Raw genomic sequence first — 20,648 nt, forward strand, 5'->3', positions numbered from 1 at the left:
ACTCGTCGGAGACTTACGGGAATCCGGTCACTAGACCTCGAAATCTCGTCACTGGTCACCGGTAGCTAGAAGTCTTTAAAGAGCTCGTCGGAGACTTTTATTGCCCCTGATAATTTTTTTTTGCCTCCCAATAAAAAGGTTTTTTTGAAGGTCAATAAAAACTTTTTATTGAGAGGCAATAAAAGTTTATTGAGGGAAAGGGAGCAAATTTCCCTAAAATTAGATAAATAAAATTTTGATTGAGGAAGAATATGAGGATATTGCATCAATTCACAATCTTTTATTGGGGTGGGGGAATAAAAGTTTATCGAGTTTTATAATAAAAGTTATATATACAAACTCCACGTACTACCACTTTTGTTTTATAATCACTACACACTAAAAAATGAAAGGTTCAATTACGTATTTAGTTTTACAAGGTCCACGGAGATCTCATAAAATTTTTAGGAGATTTATTGACTCTCAATGCAAGTTTGTTGACCCTCAATAAATGTTGTTATTGCCTTTTAATAAAACTTTTATTGACCATAATAAAAAATTTAGTAACTCCCAATAAAACTTTTATCCAGAGTAAAAAAACTGAACAAAATGTTAAGTAATCTAATTTAATTGCATAATGCAAATGGAGCTTTTTAGAACTGTCATGCACACAAAGAATAGTTCACTAGAGATGATCACTATGAATAAGGATGAAAGAATATTCAAGATGTCTTCTATATTCTTTTCTTTTTTTGTCTGAACTCAAGATTATTTCCAGCAATTGCATAACCAAACAAAAGGAACACAAATACGTACATAGGCGGTCATCCATTCCTGCAGGTGAATATCTGAATTGGTAAAATCCAAATTTGAGTTTGTGTCCAACTGGTGTAGGTGGAGCTTGTAAAGAGGTATGGTGAGTCACTGTCTTCCTATCTTAAAAACTGCATGACCAATACGTACACTAACACGTGTAAAAGTCTAAATCAGAAATAGTAATAAATCTAGACATGGTATACTTTTCTTAGACATCTACGTCTTTGCACCCTAGTGCTTAATTGCAGGTTAATTATCCCACAAATTCATAAGCATCTGAAACAAAATGAATAATAATGATATATCTTCATTGCATTTCTAACTTGTATACCTCCTAACTGCTTCAGAAAAACACCTTCCGACTTGCTTCTGCCGGAGGACAAGAAGATCTCCACTAGGACAATACTCCATTACTAAACAAGAAAGATTATCTGATGCAAACTGGGAACGAGAAAAGGATAATCCTAACCACTAACCATTACCCACCACTCCAGCACCGCGCAACCTCCATTGAAATGACGTCGTTTCTGCACTTGCCAGCAACTTCCTTTCTTCCTTCTTCTCTCCGCGGAGCTTCCCTCACAGCTCGGCCCAATCCCAGCTCGCTCTGTCCGACCCGGTCAGCTCTCTCTCTCTCCTCTCTCACATGCATGCATTGAAACCTCAAAGGCTTCAATTTGATTAATTATTCGCTAACAAATTCGTCTCAATTTTGCAGGTTGAGTGTTAAATGCAGGCATGCACAGGCTAGTGTAAAGAGCGAGGATTTTAATTCTGGCGCCATAGACGTTGCGGCTGACGTTAGGCTTGAACGGGTAAGCACAAATTCACAGACCTTATCCCGTCTGGAATCGAATTACTACTCGATCAGAGACGACCTCGGACCTACTGGACTTACTCGACGATTCCGATCTCATTCCAGCGCTCGTTCATGAAGAGCTTCGAGGAAGAGATTTCGGGCGATGGTGACTGAGCTAGTACTCCGCCGATTGAAGATGGAGGTGGACTCGGTTCATGATGGCAGGGGGAGAGAGAGACTCCAAGAATTTAAAAAGAGTGGCACTGGTGTAATTTTTTATTTTTCAGAGCTTAAAATGAACATTTTGATTTTTTGATTTTAAATGAAGTGAGTGAGATTTAATTAAAATCTCTTATTAAGTTAAGTGAGAGTATTTTTTATTAAAAAAAAAGTGAATATTTTTGGCTCAAACTAATTAGTAGTCCTTTAGTTATTCTCTTATTCTCTCTCGATCCCTATTTTAATTTTTTATTTAACATGCTTTCCGTTCAATCTTCATTAAGGTTGAGACTTTCATTAAGCTAACTTCTCGAAATTAAAAGAGACCAAAAGGTCCACCATGGCGGCTCAAAGCTAGCCAGCTTGACAGTACCCTTTGCAGCTTCTAATTCAACAGTCTAGTGGCCAATATTAAAGTTCAGGAGTAGGCTGCAATGAACCAAAACTTTTTGCACCAAAGGGGCCCCACTGACGTGGCCAGTTATCATCCTCACAAATTGGTTATTTTTTGTTGACTAGTAATGTGACGTTAACCGTAATTTTTGTGCTGTCATGGTAAAAGGATGAGGAGTTTCTGGTATTTTGGCATGTCTGGGATGAGGTTTACATGCAGCTGGGTTGGTATCTTGTTCATCAAAACCACGAAAACTCATTTGGTTTGGGCGTTTGGCAGCTCCTCCCCCTGGGCTTCAAACGGGAGGGGAGTTGCGAAGTGAATTACGAGTCGGATCAATTTGCAAATCAAGCGAGTGACCTCTCCTTGCAATGCAATGATTCAGTGCTCTCCGCTCGGTAAGAACAACTAGAAAGGGGATTTTGTTCACAACCGAGAGCAGGTCGATTCAAGCATTAGCCTTGGTTCTGCTAAGGCAAGGTAAGTATAGTTTTCTTTAGGCCAAGCAAGCATTTACTGCAGCTACTGTTTGTTTAATTGTCAATCTTACAGTACATAATTGTGATGTATCAGAAAAGGTGGCATCTGTTATTAGTTTTACTGTCATGACGTCAATGGAGAACTATCATGATTTTGATATTTTGGTCCCAAATCTTGAGGTTTTGGCTTTGTTTCATATTACTTTGATCATGCTTTATGCTTGAACAATTTGGCTGGATCCTATAAAACCAGAACCAGCATTAATGATAAACATACAATTCACAGTCTGCAATGAAAACAAGAAAACTCACAGTTGTGTTGTCCACAAAAATAATATAGACCAAAAGATGTTCGTATAGATAGTACCTCAGGATAGTTGTTGCTATCAATCGTCTGAAGGCAAGTGATAAGTTCCAATCTCACTGAAGGCGAATCAATCATTCATCTGAAAATTTAGCAATTTCACTGGTAATCGATTTTCCAATCTCATGTTGAAAGAGAAAAGACTGAAGCAATAGTAAATTCCCTCGTCTTTGTAACCTCAAGCATTGTTTACAGATGTGTAAAAAGATATAGACTGACCTCTCCACTTGAGGCTCCTGTTTGAGCAGTGCTTCATGTTCCTCATTGGCATCAACAACTAGTGCGTGCAGCTGGATGTCTCCTATGGTACTCATGGATCTGCACATAGCATAGGAATCCTTCTAGTCATGTACGAATAAACAGATGAAGGGTGGGTGCATGAGTGATGGGTATCTCATATATGCAATTATGCAAACATCAGAGTTAAGAGTTTCGAGAGTAAAGTGTACAGAAATGGTTAAATTCTACCTAAATCAATAGAACATTCCTGCTTTGCTAAACTTGATCACAAATTTTGTCTTCGGATGATCAAATTTCTCACATTTAAAAATCCCAAAAGAAGATGCAAGAGAAAGAGAGAAGACACACACCCGTACGTTTCAATCTATGATAAAATGCTGTGAACACATATTGGTCATCGATCTGAGAGCAGAGCCGCAAACTCGTCCTTGCTCGCATGCATTACCGTTATATCCTCATAGATCTCAACCTGAAAACACTAACAACCAATTTCCAGACCTGGAATAATTCACAATCCTAACAAGCGAAATTGCAGAGAGATTGAGAACAGTGATACTTACGAGTCTCTGTGTGTTGATTCTTCAAACTGGACCTTTATCTCCGACCTCCTCGATGCACATGCCTTTCTCCTTCTCCCTTAAAACCCCTTATGGTAACAACTCCAATTACAGTTTCATCTTTCCTGTCATATGTGAGTTGACGAGGTCAATCTAACGGAAATCCTCACGGCATCTGTTGGTCTACAATTGTTTTGGTTCATTCCAAACTCCTCCTAAAGTTCAAGTATGTGCTAGTGATATCCGGGATGAACTGCGTTAATTGCAATTTCGGGATGTTTCTTCTCCACAATTCTTTGTAATGGTTGAGAGCCGTCTTGGATACCATGTACGTCTGTAAGCTGAGAAATTTGTTGGCCAGTTTTTTCTTTTCACCACATTCTCCTTGGCATCCTTTAGAAACTCCTCAACCACCCTGTCCACTTTTCTTCTGTCCAACTCAGGCCTACAACATGATCTCCTAGCTCCTTCTCTGCTTTTGATTTCGAAGAAGCTCAAACACATACAACATGTTAGACAACCATCAAAACCCAAAAGCTTAAGCGGGAAGTAAGACAATGGACGCAATATATATAATTTTAGAGGAGTGAAATCCACACTCTTTTTTTTTTTTTGAAATGAACTTCTCTCTTATTTTGGTTGAAATTTTGATAAAGAGACAAAATTCAAGTCACTAAAGACAAAATTTAGGTTGCTAAAAAATAAAACATAGAGTGTGGATTGTGAATCGTAAAATGAGAACTGTGGATTTCACTCCCCTAACCATGAAAAATGTTCAGTCATGCAACGGAATGTATTTGTATAGAACAATGTGCCAAAATTTTAAGACAATTAAAATAGTGTGGCTTCATCTCAACTTGTTCTACTCTAATAGAAATGCTCAACTTCCGTACTTAATTTCTATATATGTAATAATGGTGATTAATTTTGTAACCAAGATTTAACATATTGAAAATTGAACGAATGTGGGATATGATTTCGTGAATTTGGGCAAGACAATGGATATATAAGCCCATATTGGCAACGAGCCATTGAGAATTTTCGAAGTGTATTAGATTATCCACATGAATTTGGTTGGTTTAGGACTGAACAAAGAATTGATGCATGTATGGAATGGTAACTGTAATCTTTATCTCCAACAAATTATATCAGTAATTTTTTTAGAGGATTAATTAGGCATATTTGTGTCTCTATAAAAATTAATTTGGAATATCAAGTGCCCATCCGCTTTTTCAAGAAGAGGGCAAGGGCCCTCACACTCAGGAAACCATCTTCCATTTCTCTATTTTTTTATTAATAAAAAAAACAAAAAATTACAAGAAAGGAAGGGGACCAAATCAAAACCTTCCCACCAAAAACAAACTAAGATTAAAATCTCCATAAAGAGCATGTAGAACCATAAATTTCCCAATTCTAATTAAAGAGACTATCTTTGTCTTTTTAATCTTTATTATATGTAACATATAGATACTTCAATATACATTTTCATTCAAAACGATGAGACTTCAAGCTGGTCAAAATAGAGGCTAGAAGGTCCACCTTTAGGACTCAAGGCCAGCTTAACAGGACCCTTTGCACCTTCTTCAACAAAGTGCCTGCCAACGTTGAAGGTCATGTCAGTGCTAGTGTAGCCAGGACTAACTGCATTGATTGCAATTTCGGGGTGGCTCTTTGCCAGAACTCTGGTGTAAGCATTCATGGCTGCCTTGGACACTACGTAAGCAGAGAAGTTTGTAGGCCAGCCATTAGCTTCAACCAAATTCTCTTTCGCATCCTTCAGAAACTCCTCAACAACCTTGTCCACTTTCTCTTCGGTGAGGCCTTGAACATCTCCTAGTTCATCCCTTGCTTTCTGATGCGTAACACGCTGGAACACATACAAACATTTGAATATTACAAAAAAAAAAAAAATTAAGTTATATGTCAATTTGGATCACATTCATGTACCCCTTCTTGTGTTACATCGCTACGAACAAAGTCAACTATAAAGATTGAAACGATAATCTATATCAAGCTAACAATTATTTTATACTAAATAACTAAAAAGTAGGCTCTGGAATGGGGTTTGGAACTTCTAAAAACCGTGTAGACAACACTACTAATGTGATACACGTCCAATATGTCCTAATATCATCTGTATTAGTAATGTGATACACAATTTATACAATATAAGAATATGATCCATGTAGCATTATTCAAAAGAAAATTATTTTTTGATCGGCTATATTTGAAAGGAATTTTTCAAATATATTTGCCTTAATTAAGGAGTTTAATCCAGTTTTGTACCTTTAACTGTCCTCCGATGGAAGAGACATTGACCATTTTAGGTGAACCAGATTTTTGCAGAAGTCGAATAGTTGCTTTGCTCATTTGCTTGATTCCATAGTAGTTCGTTTTCAGACATTTCTCTGCCCTTTCGTATGTTTGCTCTAGATGCTTTTTCAAGTCTCCAGCTTTTGAACCAAACATCTGTGCAGCATAATCTCCACTAGTTATTGATGTTACAAATATACATAGATATATACATACATATACAAATATATAGACACACTTTATATATATCTGCGCGCGTATATTTATTTATTTAAATTCTCCAGGACATTTAATGTCTCTCTATATTGCATGAACTTACATGTTCATAATCAAAAGTTAAGAATGTCTCTCTCTATATTACATAAACTTACATGCTCATAATCAAAAGTTATGTTCTTTGCATTCCCTCCGATCACTGTGATTCCGTTAACTCCTGCATTGTTGACCTGTATTACATAACAGTGTATTAAACTGTATAACGTATCTATATAAAAACCAGCAAGTCAAATTATAATTTCTTTTCTTTGTGGAGGAGCTTTTTGATCCTTTGTCATTAACTATATCATAGGAATTGAAAGTCAAGTAATACTGATAGAGAGGTAATAAAGTACCAATATGTCAAGCTTCCCGAACTGGGATTCGATGAAATCTGCTAAAGAAGCAATGCTAGTTGCATCGGTTACATCTAGTTGATGAAAAATTACATCAGTCAAGCCAGAAAGCTTGAGCTTTTCGACAGCTTCTTGTCCGCTCTTCACATCTCTTGCAGTTAATACTACCAGGATCCCATTAGAAGCTAGTTGCCTGCATATCTCAAATCCAATCCCTTTGTTGGCCCCGGTGACAACACAAATTCTGAAACCAAAAAGAGAACAAGTATTTTTTGCCTGTGAGAATCAAGACAATTAAGTTAGTAATTAATTAAGGAAATTGTCTCTGCTTAAGTTTGTAGATGTGTCAGGTTGCTCTGAACCAGAACGGTTGTAACATTACATAGAATTAGACATGCATGTCTGAATTTCTGGTCCTAATTCATAGTCTGGCAATATAACATAATTTCATTAATAAATCTATGATATATATAGAAATAGACTATTAGTCTCAAATTAATCTATTAATGCGCGCATGGAGCTAGTTTACTTCTAAAAGTCTGAATCAAACTAATTTATTTTGATATACATTAATATACCTTAGATAGAATCATGGAATCATATAACATTTCAGATATTAATTTGATCGACAAGACACATGTAATACTTAGCCTTCAGTGAAGAAAGTGTTTATGGGAATCTATGAACATATGTGTGTATATACTTACCTCTTTGACTGAGAATCGATGGTTGTTTCGGCCATATGAAGCAAATTAACTATAAGTGAGACGAGGTATGAAAGCTAACTTTAATCGATTATCGATGTATACATCTACTATTGGTTTCTTGGTATTTATACCTTTTCCTTTTCCACTGTGTTGATCAATCTGTGGCGCAAATATGTCGTATGCAATGACCCTCAGTTAACAACGACGACTAATTAAAAACCATTACAAATTAAATTGACTGCAAAAAATATTTAACGCCATGCTGGAGACTAACGGAGTCTCAAATAATATATATTTTTGAATCATTACGCCAGGTTTGATGCAAGTACCATGCATTCAAAGCAAGGAGGAGTGCCGGTATATCTTCGCGTTTTCTGCCAAGTAATTGTTAGAAACTTCGAAGAAAAGATGTTATGTAACGGAAGAAATTAAAGTTTGAATCATGTTAATCTACCTCAGTAATAGATGACCAAACAGAGCCAAATAATACATGCTGGCCATCGTGGTACTAGTGCCTCATTAAAGCCATTCTGAATATCAGATAACCAGAACAAGCTAGTCTCATCAACTTAAAGCAATATTGCAGTATTAATACAAATATACAATTCACGTGGATCGCATTGATCTCAATCAAAGGTTGACTCTTCAGTCAGTTCAATTTAGATGCCAGAAATTCCAGTTGGCAAGTATTAAGTAATAACTCGTAACATTTTAGAGTCTGAAAACATAATAATTTCAGCCAATCAGTTGGTAAGGGCGTGCTTGTATTTGATCACCAATTCAAGATTGATCGCCACTATCAACAGTCTCTTCTTGGTGAGTAATTTGTGGAAATTATTCTATGCACTGACGGTGTAAGTGATCCAACCCTTATAAAATAATCTCAACCCTTAATATTTATTATCAACTTTATTTTTAATAAACAAAAAGTGTATTTAATGCAATCTAACCATTCATTTATGTTGGTGCAAGTGCATGGCGGTGCTCTGAATAATCTCTGAGTAATTTGGTTGAAGCGTACGACTCTAGTCACCCCCATCAGAATCCATGGGTCCACTGATGGTGTATTGCAGTCAGGATCGGACATGAGATTCTCTACATGTTAAAACTAGGAGGGAGTCTTATGTACGGCACCCGCACCACGTGGCAGTGGGGCGGGCCAATCAGTGTCCAAGTAGGGGGTATTTTGGATATTGCATATTAAAAATCAGGGGCAGTTTCAGAAAGGAGGGAAAAGTTTGAGATTTTTGATTAGAGGGCCGCACGGCCCCACCACTTGGCAGCCCCCACGCAAGAATTTTTCTAAAACTAGAAACTGTAGCCCAAAGAAAAAAAATATGTTAGTGTGAGTTATAGTTCCCTATTAGGAATAGACTAACAAGGTAATATATTATTGTAACTACTTACCTTGTATATGTTGTGTAGTACAGTAGTACATAATTGTTGTAGTACAATTGTAATATGTTTGTATACACCACAAAATGAGTGTAATAATATATCAGAAAATTCATTCTCTATAGCTTGTCTTATTTGACTTGGTATCAGAGTAGAGATCCGAAAGGACTTTGTCTCGTTGTTTTAAATTTAGTTTTTGTTCAAACTTGAGGAGTTAGAACCCCGTTGTTAGGGTTTTTCACCTCTTAACAACGTTATTATTATCGTCGTTTGTCTGCATCCTGAGCGTCTGTCAAAGAACGACCAGTGTCTTCTTCTTTGACTTCCTCGACATCATTTCCAGATCAGATCCGGCATCAAAGGCTTCAGTCCCCTTATTCTGCATTGGACCCGATTCCTTTCTTCTTCCGCATCAGAACATACCCGGCGATCTTCATCTGCATCAGAGCAGATCCGTCAGTCTTCGAATCACTTAGAACCGTAACAGTCGGTTTCCAGGAGCTCATCATCGTCGATTTCCAGATCTCCCAGAATTGGCGATCCCAGCTCAGATCAGAACCGGCGATCCTTGCTCGCTCAGCTCCGTCGCCCAACAACCAGAGATCGACGCTCACCTAGAACAGGTGATCCTCGCTCCTCGCTCTGCCGTCAGTTCTCTAGACCAAACCAGCCTCGTCTCTTGTCCAAACCGCCTTTATCTGCCTCTTACATCAGAGATCGATCTCCGATCTCTTCAGTTGGTCAACTTGATCAGTGAGTCAACTCAGTCAACCTAACTCGGTCAACCCTAGATCTCTGAGTCAACTCTAACAGGTTCCAAAAAAAAAAAAATTGTTGTTATTAATTTTGGAGCCTTCTATTCTTCTTAATTCCGCTGCGTACTTTGGGATTTGTGTGTTTTTCCTCTATTGTATTATTGCAATGGGTGGTGATGACAGTAAAGATCAGAGTTCCAAGGTCAATGATGTCCAGAAGGTTAAGGTGCCTGTGCGAAGTTCAGATGGAGGTTCTTTTGGGGGTACGGAAGTCAATGGTACAAAGGCCAAGTTGCCTGCACCTTTCCTTCAGCAGCAGAGTTCACTCCCCCTACATCAGCCAGGTCCTCTACCAGGCTTCACTAACCGCCCTCGTCCTCAATGCTCTTATTGCAATGTCCTTGGACATGTTCGGGAGACTTGTTGGAAGCTGAATGGGTTCCCCAAAAAGAAAGGTTATCGTCCTAAGGCAAAGACAGCTGCGGTTCAGTTGATTCAAGAACCCGACTTCTATGGCAGCAGGACATGATCATCATACTGCAGGTAGGGCTGCTCCTACGGCCTTCATACCTGGTTGTGGTAAGATTGGTATGGCTTTAAAGGTTTCTAACTTTGTTGGTTCTGATACATGGATTATTGATTCTGGTGCCTCCGATCATATGACTTATGATAAATCGTATTTTACTGACTTGTCTTTCCCACTAGTGTCCTATGTCACTAATGCCAATGGTGAGGCTTTTCCTGTGTTAGGGTCAGGGTCAGTGCGTATTACTCCCACTTTAGAGCTTCATAATGTGTTATATGTACCTGACTTGTCTCATCACTTGATATCTGTTCCACAGTTGAATACTGAGTCTAAATGCTCCGTAACCTTTTATCATATGTATGTGATTTTTCAGGATCTTCTCACCAGGGAGATAGTCGGTCGAGGGTATCTGAGGGGTAGGTTGTTCCATCTAGATCAGACATATGCAGGAGAGAAACCAGGAGTACAGTCCCGAGTCGCTTTGACTTCGAATTCTGATAAGATAAGTGAAATTTGGTTGTGGCATCGCCGTTTAGGGCATCATTCTTTTAGTCTTATGAAAACAACCACACCTACTCTGTTTATTGGTGTGAATGAGTCTGCTTTACGTTGTGAAACATGTGTTTTGGCTAAGAGTCATCGTGCTACTTATTCTCCTAGAGTGTCTAATAAAAGTGTTATTCCTTTTGAGTTGATTTATTCTGATGTTTGGGGACCTTCTAGAGAGCCCACTGTATCGGGTATGAGATATTTTGTGTTGTTTATTGATGATTGTACGAGATTGTCATGGGTTGCCCTTCTTAAAACCAAAGATGAAGTCTTTCTAGCTTTCCAAACTTTTCGTACTCTTGTTCAAACACAGTACCGTAGCACCATTAAAGTCCTTCGTTCTGAAAATGGGGGGGAATATGTTAATCATGTTTTCCACGAGTTTTTTAACACCCATGAGATTGTTCACCAAACCACATGTCCACAAACACCTGAACAAAATGGAGTGTCTGAAAGGAAAAACCGTCATTTACTTGATATGGCTCATGCCCTTCTCTTTAGTGCCCATATGCCTAAGTATCTTTGGGGTAATGTTGTATATGCTTCCTCCCATCTTATCAACCGTCTTCCCTCTAGTGTCCTTTAGGGAAAAATTCCATTTGAGGTTCTTGCATCTCATGTCTCCTTACCTTCATTTCATAATCTTCCAGCTCGTGTCTTTGGTTGTGTTGCTTTTGTCCAGGTTCCTAAGAACCAGGGGTCTAAATTGGATGCCCGGGCACTTAAGTGTGTGTTTGTTGGCTACGGATGGTATCAAAAAGGGTACAAGTGCTTTCATCCACTTACCAGGAAGTACTATGTCACTATGGATGTTACTTTGTTTGAGGACATGAGTTATTTTTCCTCTTCAGATACAGCTTTTCAGGGGGAGAATTCATTTTTTGAAGAGCTGTATCATGGAGAGGGGGAGGAATCAGAAGGAGGAGAAGAAGCAGGTGGTATTTTGACGGATCCAGTTGAGACCATTAGCTCGCCGCCTCTAGAAGCAGAATCTGCAAACATCCAAGTACCAGTTTCTTTGGCCGAAAATGATGTTGAAGACACAACTGTCCCTCCTACCATTGCTTCTACCCCTGGCCCACAGCTTCCTGGTACTGAAGATCACTCATTTGAGGTATGTCCACTCACTAGTACTAGTAGTAATGAGTCTAATGTTGGGCAATATGTGTTACCAAATAGGGCCACTCGGGGTCAATCAGCCAAAAGATATGAACCTACTCTTACTGCCAAATCAAAATACCCAGTAGCCAATTATATGTCCACTAGGAGGCTGTCTAAGTCATATGAATCTTTTGTGAATCAAATATCTGCTGTATCAGTACCTAACAAAGTGCAAGATGCTTTGGGGGATCAAAAGTGGAGGAAGGCAATGGAAGAAGAGATGGAGGCGTTGCAGAAGAGCAATACTTGGCAACTTGTGCCTCCACCATAAGGCAAGAAGGCTGTAGGTTGTCGTTGGGTGTTTACCGTGAAGCATAATGCAGATGGATCAGTGAATCGATATAAAGCACGTCTTGTAGCAAAGGGGTTTACTCAGACGTATGGTATAGACTACGATGAAACGTTTGCTCCTGTTGCCAAAATGAACACTATTCGGGTTCTGCCCTTATTCGCTGCTAGTTTAAACTGGCCACTTCGACAGTTTGATGTCAAGAATGCATTTCTTCATGGAGAGTTAGCTAAGGAAGTGTACATGAGCCTTCCACCTGGGTATGTAGTTGCTTCTCCAGGTGATTTTGTATGCAATATTGAGAAAATCTCTGTATGGTCTTAAACAGTCACCTCGTGCTTGGTTTGGAAGATTTTCACAGTTCATGCAGAAGGTTGGTTACAGACAGACCAACTTAGACCATACCTTGTTCCTTAAGCATCAACAAGGGAAGGTAACAGCTCTAATTATTTATGTGGATGATATGGTAATCACTGGCAATGATACTGTTGAAATAGATAGACTGCAGAGACAGCTAGCCTCTGAGTTGGAGATGAAGGACTTGGGTGAACTTAAGTACTTCTTAGGAATTGAGGTAGCCAGGGGAGAGAAGGAATCTATCTGCGCCAGAGGAAGTACGTTCTTGACTTGCTGACAGAGACAGGTTTGTTGGATTGCAAACCTGTTGATACTCCTATTGAGCAGAACCATTATTTAGCTGAGTATCGAAATCAGGTACCTACTGATTTAGCTCGCTATCAGAGGTTGGTTGGGCGCTTGATTTATTTGGCTCATACTAGACCAGATGTTGCATATGTAGTGAGTGTGGTGAGTCAGTTCATGCATAACCCAAGTGAGAGTCACATGGATACTGTTATGCGAATTTTGAAGTACTTAAAATCAGGTCCAGGAAGGGGAGTACTGTTTTCTAAACATAACAACATTCTTGAGGTTTGTGGCTTCACAGATGCAGATTGGGCTGGAAACATTATAGACAGGAGGTCAACATCGAGTTACTTTACCTTTGTGGGAGGTAATTTGGTTACATGGAACAGTAAGAAACAGAAAGTTGTGGCACGATCTAGTGCTGAGGCTGAGTATAGGGGGTATCGCTCACGGAGTGTGTGAATTGCTGTGGCTGAGAAATTTGTTACGTGATTTGGGTTTCAAACTCAAGAGTACCATGCAGTTGTATTGTGACAACAAGGCAGCCATTGACATATCACAGAATCCAGTACAACATGAACGTACTAAGCATGTGGAGGTTGATCGTCACTTTATAAAAGAGAAGCTAGATGCCAAAATTATTATCACAGAATCCAACACAACATGATCGTACTAAGCATGTAGAGGTTGATCGTCACTTTATAAAAGAGAAGCTAGATGCCAAAATTATTAGTTTTCTTTTTGTTCCAACTGAAGAGCAACTTGCAGATGTACTTACCAAAGGAGTTTCCAGGAAGGCGTTTTATGACTCACTAAGCAAGTTGGGCATGGTTGATGTATATGCGCCAACTTGAGGGGGAGTGTTAGTGTGAGTCATAGTTCCCTATTAGGAATAGACTAACAAGGTAATATATTATTGTAACTACTTACCTTGTATATGTTGTGTAGTACAGTAGTACACAATAGTTGTAGTACGATTGTAATCTGTTTATATATACCACAAAATTGGTGTAATAATATATCAGAAAATTCATTCTTCATAGCTTGTCTTATTTGACTAAATAGAGATAATTTGATCTTAATTTATGTTATAAGTTTCTTGATAATTCTATATATATTAAGACATTATTTTTCTTGATCTTGCCTATTACGTATTGCCTCAGTCTCTTTCTCCTTCTGCTTCTGCTTCTTCTTCTTCTTCTTTCTCTCATGTCCTTCTCCTTCTCCTTCTTCTCCTTCTCCTTTCTTATTATTCCATATTCGAATTGATAGAGGTAAATGCTACATGTACTTTTCATTTTATATTTTATAGTATATGTATATAAATATAGCAGGCTTGCTCACCTAAGGGACAGTTTTAAGGGACTGTGAGGGATAAATGCATCTCAACCACATGTATTAAATATAAAAGTAGAAATTATAACAATTTAAAAATGTACATTTATTTTCAGCCGTCAGATTCACTTGTCCCTCACAGTCCCTTAAAAACTGTCTCTTAGGTGAGCAGGCCTAATATATGTAGTAAAATTGTATGTTGACTTAATTTCTCTTCATTTTATATTTACTCTCTTACATGGATCATTTCTATCTTATCAATGGATTGAAGATTTGTTGTCATGTAAATATAATTTTTGCTAATTATGTATCTGCATATGGGGTTATAGTACATGGTTAAGCTTTTACCTTTGTTTTAGACATATATGGTCACTTAAATATGTGTTATAGGTATAATATTTAAGTGAGTCATACATGTTTTTGTTATGTAGTATATGATACATTTGTTATGTAGTATATGATACACATCATATGAAAAATTTCTAGTGATATATGAATAAAAAACTTAACTCTGTTTATGAGGTGAAAATAATTATACCTCTATATGAGGTTAAAAATTCTAGTTGTATATTGTTTTTTAAAGTTCATTTTGTATTCTATAGTTATATATACCTTGTATTTAGGTTGATTAAATATTCTTCACTTTCTATCGTTTGGTTAGGTTTATACTACACATACCATATTTCTCTTTGCGAGGTGAAGATATATACCTTTATATGAGGTAAAATATTCATGCTTGCATACTTTTTGGTTAAATTGATTTCAAGTTCTTTAATTATACCTCTTTTTATTTTATTTTTTCAAATGAAGGCATAGCCAATATATTGATCTGAAGCCAAAATGACTATTACATACCCCTCCGCTGTCATTAGCTAGACAGGGAAGAGGTTATAGGGTACCACGGTGGTACATAAGAGCGAGCCTATAAGCTACAGTAGTGAATAGGTTAATTAAAACTATACTCATTAGTGCTCGTAAGAAACTAACAAGCATAGGTCCCTAAAAATATAGGGAGTTATTTGGGGAAAAAAAAAAGTAGCTAAAACTAAACTAGAGGCCTAAGGCCCACAAGACAACCAACTAAGGCCCAAGTTCATTCCAATTAACACAGTGCTGCAACTCGTCGCACACCGTTCAACCACCGCCACCACAACCTGCCGCATAGCCTCTGCCTTCTAGAGGACAAAGCAACGACCTGGAAAAGCAGCCAGACCCAAATCCCTCCATCCGCATTGTTGTCAACCTCCTCGATGAAGCCCATTCCCCACCGGCTGGACCCTTCTAGTCCGCTCGCCCCAGTTGGTGGTCACAACCCTCCACAACGATGTATTAACCATAACAAAACTAGCGCTCATCGTTCAACCATTGTGCCAAGCCATCCCGAGAAACAAAGCCTTAAAAAGCCACACGTCCGGCAGCAGCACACACTAATAGCGTTACAAGAGCGACACTGATGCCGGTCACTGTCGAACGAGCACTGTTTGGATGCCAGAAGTTGGCTAGGGCTCAAAGAAGACGTAGGCTGTGAGAGTTTAATTATACCTCGTGGTTAGGTTGATTTGATGTTTTAAGTTTTGTATTGTTCAGTTATGTTCATTTTATATTGATTTATAATTTTGAGAATGATTATGTATAATTAATAATGCACGAATTCAAATTTTAAAATTTTAAAAAATTTGAAAAACTAAAAACATTAATAACAAAAAAAAATTACAATATTAGGTGATTTAAATTTGTTTCCTTTCTTGACGTGAAAGGGAAAATTGGATAGAACAAATAGTCAATAGACCGCAATTAACAAAAAAAAATTATCGGATTTTCAATAGTCTACGAAATTAGACCTTGATTAAAATTCCACAAAAAATACAAGACGAAGCTGAAAAATTAAAGACAACATTGAGAATCGAACACAGAGTGATATAGCATATGGTCTGCACGAAAGAAGCCATAACCAATTGTGCTGCATCTATAACATTGTTAATTTATAGACTCCCTTTTATTAATTATTCCATTAATAACATAGGCTTTTAGGGCTCTTAGATGGAATGGGCCTGAGGCACCAACCTTTTGGGCCTTACCTCAGGTGGCCTGACTGTAGTTGAGTGAAAACAATGAGAAAATTAGAAAAAAAAAACCCAAAAAATGAAGCTCCTATTAAGAAAAACTCATTCCTATATTTTCTTTTAGGGTCCTTGACCCAAAGCACTAAAATAGACCAAAATCATCCCACTAACCCGAGCAACAAATTTTTATTCCCGCTAACACAATGTAGGAGAAAAAGACACTTTTAGGTTTAACTAAATTATCAAATTACACACATACCACTAATAATCTCTCTCTCTCTAGATCTCTCTCCCCATTCCGTCTCTGGCCGACGGAAACTCTCTCTATTTCTCTCTATCCCTCTCACTCTCTCTCTCTCTCTCCACTTTCTCTGGTTGTAGATCTGAGGCGCCGGCGAAGAGTGCCGATGACGCTGCCTGCGATGAGGTCATAGAAATCGTCTCTCTCTCCTCCCAGCTTTCGTCTGCGACCAATTCTCCATCGTTGGCCAGGTTCGATGGCCTGAAGACGAAAGGTCCAGCCTTCTTCCCTGCACTCATCCCTCTGTCGGCCTCTTTCCCTATAGTTTTCCAGTACCGACGTCGTCCGTCGTCATCTTCTGCATCGCCGGCGTCATGTTCTGCGATTGTTCTTTCTCTCTCTCACTCTCTTTCAGTTGCTGATTCCTTTCGTTTTGAAATCTAAGGCTGTGATTGAACGATTTTGTGGGTGCAGATCAATCAAAACAAATTATGATGGGAAAAAATTTTGAAACTGGGGAAAACAACGAAGAAGAAAGGGATTCGATGGTCTGCAACCGGGAAAGAAGGGGAAGAAGAAGACTGGGTGCCCAAATCAATTTTTTTTTTAAGTAATGGGACAAAACGAAAGAAAAAAAAGTTTTAAATGTCTACTGGGAGGGGCAATAGAGGTTTTGAATTGATGTAATCTCCTTTTTTTTTTTTTTTCTGTAATCAAAGTTTATTTGTCTAAATTTAGGGAGATTACTTCTCGTTCTAGCGACTGAAAGTCCTATTGGGGGCAATACATGGCTGATAGTCGTCTATTGGGGGCAATAAACGTCTATTAGGGGACTATCGGGGCAATAGATGTCTATTGGGGTGCAATATGGGGCAATATAGATGTCTATTGGGGGCAAAAAAAACCTTTCCGGTGAGATTTTTAGCAAATTCCGGTGGGCAGCGGCCGGAGACCAGAATCCGGCGAAAGTTGGCCGGATTCTGGCGGCCTGTGACAGGACTCCGGCGAAGTCTCCTATGGTTTCTCTCTCTTCCATTTTCTCTCTCTCTCTCTCTCTCTAAGTAACACAGGGGTGAGGGTAAAATGGTATTTAAAAAAAATATAAAACAAAAAAAAAATCTTAATGGGGTATGGGGTATTAGGGAAGACCTCCTTAGAGTGTTTTGGGTAAGAGGGAATTAAAAAAACTTAATGGGGTAAGTGGGAAAAAAATCTCTAAAAATGGGGTAAATGGACAAAAACCCTAAATTTAAATCCCTAATACCCCATTAAGATTTTTTTTTTTTTAATTTTTTAATTTTTTTAATACTATTTTACCCTCACCCCTGTGAAGCTTAGAGAGAGAGAGAGATAAACCATAGGAGACTTCACCGGAGCCTGGTCACCGGCCGCTTGAATCAGGCCAACTTTCGCCTGATTCCTGTCATCGGTCGGTGGATTCCGGTCACCCGCCGCCGCCGCCCACCGGAATTTGCTGAAAATCTCACCGGAAAGTTTTTTTTGGCCCCCAATAGACGTTTATTGCCCCGATAGTCTATTGCCCCCCAATAGAAGACTATCAGCCATGCATTGCCTCCCAATAGACTCTTATTGTCCCCAATAGACGTCTATTGCCCCAATAGTCTATTGTCCCCCAATAGACGTCTATTACCCCCAATAGAATTTTCGGTCGCCGGAATGGGAATTAATCTTCCTAAAATTAGATAAATAAAACTTTGGTTAAAGAAAAAAAAAAGATTATATAAATTCAAAACGTCTATTGCCCTCCAATAGATGTCTATTGACCCCCAATAGACATTCAAAATATTTTTTTGTTTTCTGTCCCATTACTTAAAAAAAAAAAATTGATGTGCAGATATTAACAACATGTGGCTCTGAGCCACAAGCAATCATTTACCAAAACACCTCCATGCAAAGCCATCATTCTCCAGTTGACAACATTTAACTCAATCTTCCACTCCCTTATCTTTTCAAATAAACTAATAGCATTCTCAAATCTAACAATCTGAGAATAACTCAGTAACCATAGCATTCCATGAAACCACATCCTTATCTTCATCCTATCAAACAAAAATTGGATCGATCATGACCATTATCTCACAAGTTCGGATCCACAACCCAGCACAGCCCACGAATTAATGGTGAGAATAATCTACGACCACCTTATCTCCGGCTCCGTCAGAGGCATCATCCATCCCAAGCTCACCGGCCGACTCATCTTCATGGACTCCCTCCTCGAGTAGTAGCGTCGGGCCATCACCATGAAGAGCTCCTCCATCAACCACCGCGACCACTCCGTCACCTTCATCGACTCACCGGGCCACATAGACTTCTACCGCGAAGTCTCCACTGCCGACTCGGACTGCAGCACTCAGACGAGAGAGAGAGCGGTGAGCGAAACAGGCTCCGGTCTACATATCGGAGGGAAAAAAGAAAGAGAGAGAAAGAGAGAGAGTTTTGGTTTCATAGAGAGAGAAGGGGAGAGTCTGGAGAGAGACACACAGAGGAGAGAGAGAGAGAGATCGAAGGGAAGAGAGAGATAGAGAGTACCAGTAGCTGTAGTTATTTAATTAGGAAGTGGGCAGAATAGTCATTTCAATTTAAATTGGGTTAGTGGGAATAAAAATCTGTTGTTGGGGTAAGTGGGATAACTTTGGCTCATTTTGGGGCTTTTAGTCAAGGACCCTTTTCACATAATTAAACATTCTTTATAGGTTTTAAGTCTATAATTAAGTTTTTTCACATTTTTTAGTTTGACTATTTTTAAGACTATTTTTTTAGTTTGAATAAGGAAAATATTCCTCAAATATAGCTCTCTTTTTTTGAATTTAAATATGGCATTAGTTATAAACACAAATTAGAATCTAATACCATCAATTTATTTTTCCTTATTTAAAAATGATTAATTGCCTTAATTATTGTACATCTCTTCCTTTCTGATTTGATCTATATATTTGTCATTTTTAGTAGATATATTTGTGTAGATATTCCTATTATTAGATATATCAACGTGATTAATCTCCTTAATTATAGTATATAACTAATGCCATATTTTAGGAGATGGTTTGTGTAGATATTCCTTATTTAAAAAGATTAATTGCCTTAATTATTGTATATCTCTTCCTTAGTAGATATGTTTGTGTAGATATTCCTATTAGATAGGGGATTTATTTGTTTAAAAAACAAAGTACTGCTAAATACGTTCTATCTTTGTCTCTCTCTCTCTCGGAAACCCTAAAGGCCGTTTTTGTTCTGGAAAATCATCCTCGTCCGGCGGCGCCTGGGCTCACTGGCTGGCCTTTGGCCTCACCGTCGTCACGAGGTTGGCTGCTTGACGGGTATTGGATGGGCTATTGCTAATAGGATGGCGTCTAATGAGGGGTTTGCTCAAGGCTTGTGGATGGTCCGGCTGGGATGGAGTCAGAGGTGGTGGTCGTGCTAGCGGATCCGGCGATCGAATCCTGATGTCGGCATCACTGATCTGTCTATTTGGCGGTGGCTTGGGGTTGGTTTGTTCTCTGCGGCGACGTGGCTTTTAGCGACGAGGCTCGTGCGGTTTTGGGTTGTGGACGGTATGCTTATGGAGGCCCGGATCGAGCGATATAGGTCGTGGTGGCTTGTCCCATGCGGTATTGGGTCGCAGGAGGTGGATCGTGGGGCACGGATTGGAATGGTGCTGGTCGTGGCAGAGTATGGAGGACAGAGCTTGGCTGGCTGGTATGTGCGACGGGGATGGAGTTTGGCTGGCAGGTGGTCTGGACCGGACCAGGCTTGGGCCTTGGGTGGACCTTAATTTGCTGATGGACATCCTATTTGGGCTTTGAGTTTATGGGCTGGGGTTTGACCCTGGTCCAGTAGCTTCTCAATTGGGCTAGGGTTTAGGCCCTTGGTCTAACTCTATGTTTTTAGTTTTGTCTAAATTCAATAAATTTCCTTGTATTAGGAACCTAGATCTCTAGTGCATCCGGCGTAGTACCAAAGGAGGATCTCTGCTATCTCTACGATCTGAAATGTACAATGAGTGGGTCTATTTCTACATACCATTGTGGGTACTACCACTACCTTCTTGTCTGTCTATGTCCTTAAATAACAGCAGAAGGGTATGTAACAGCCTATTCTGGTTTGTGATGAATATACTAATTCGCCCCGTGGGCATGATTCAAAAAAGGATATTCCTATTAGATTTCGTAGATTTCTCAACGTGATTAAAC

General features: G+C 38.9%; 1 protein-coding gene and 2 long non-coding RNA genes across 4 annotated transcripts; 1 reads left to right on the plus strand and 2 right to left on the minus strand.

Moving 5' to 3' along the window:
* Positions 1 to 815: 815 nt before the first annotated feature.
* LOC112180964 lies at positions 816 to 1,920 on the plus strand. 2 transcript variants are annotated; one of them, XR_005803229.1, is made up of 3 exons: positions 816 to 890; positions 1,143 to 1,414; positions 1,514 to 1,920. It is a non-coding gene; the product is annotated as an uncharacterized LOC112180964 (long non-coding RNA). The 2 variants fall into 2 exon arrangements; XR_005803230.1 differs by having other exon boundaries at positions 821 to 895.
* Positions 1,921 to 2,934: 1,014 nt separating this feature from the next.
* Positions 2,935 to 3,760, minus strand: LOC112180962. The gene is made up of 3 exons (XR_002928571.2): positions 3,641 to 3,760; positions 3,270 to 3,368; positions 2,935 to 3,132 (listed from the first exon to the last, which is right to left on the minus strand). It is a non-coding gene; the product is annotated as an uncharacterized LOC112180962 (long non-coding RNA).
* A 1,478-nt stretch (positions 3,761 to 5,238) lies between these two features.
* On the minus strand, positions 5,239 to 7,604 carry LOC112180959 (salutaridine reductase). Its single transcript, XM_024319547.2, has 5 exons — positions 7,479 to 7,604; positions 6,772 to 7,015; positions 6,532 to 6,606; positions 6,134 to 6,316; positions 5,239 to 5,714 (listed from the first exon to the last, which is right to left on the minus strand). The coding sequence occupies exons 1-5, from the start codon at positions 7,511 to 7,513 to the stop codon at positions 5,337 to 5,339; spliced, it is 915 nt and encodes a 304-aa protein (XP_024175315.1). The 5' UTR covers positions 7,514 to 7,604; the 3' UTR covers positions 5,239 to 5,336.
* Positions 7,605 to 20,648: the final 13,044 nt, after the last annotated feature.

The sequence above is a fragment of the Rosa chinensis genome, chromosome 7, assembly GCF_002994745.2.
Source record: "Rosa chinensis cultivar Old Blush chromosome 7, RchiOBHm-V2, whole genome shotgun sequence".
NCBI lineage: Eukaryota > Viridiplantae > Streptophyta > Magnoliopsida > Rosales > Rosaceae > Rosa > Rosa chinensis.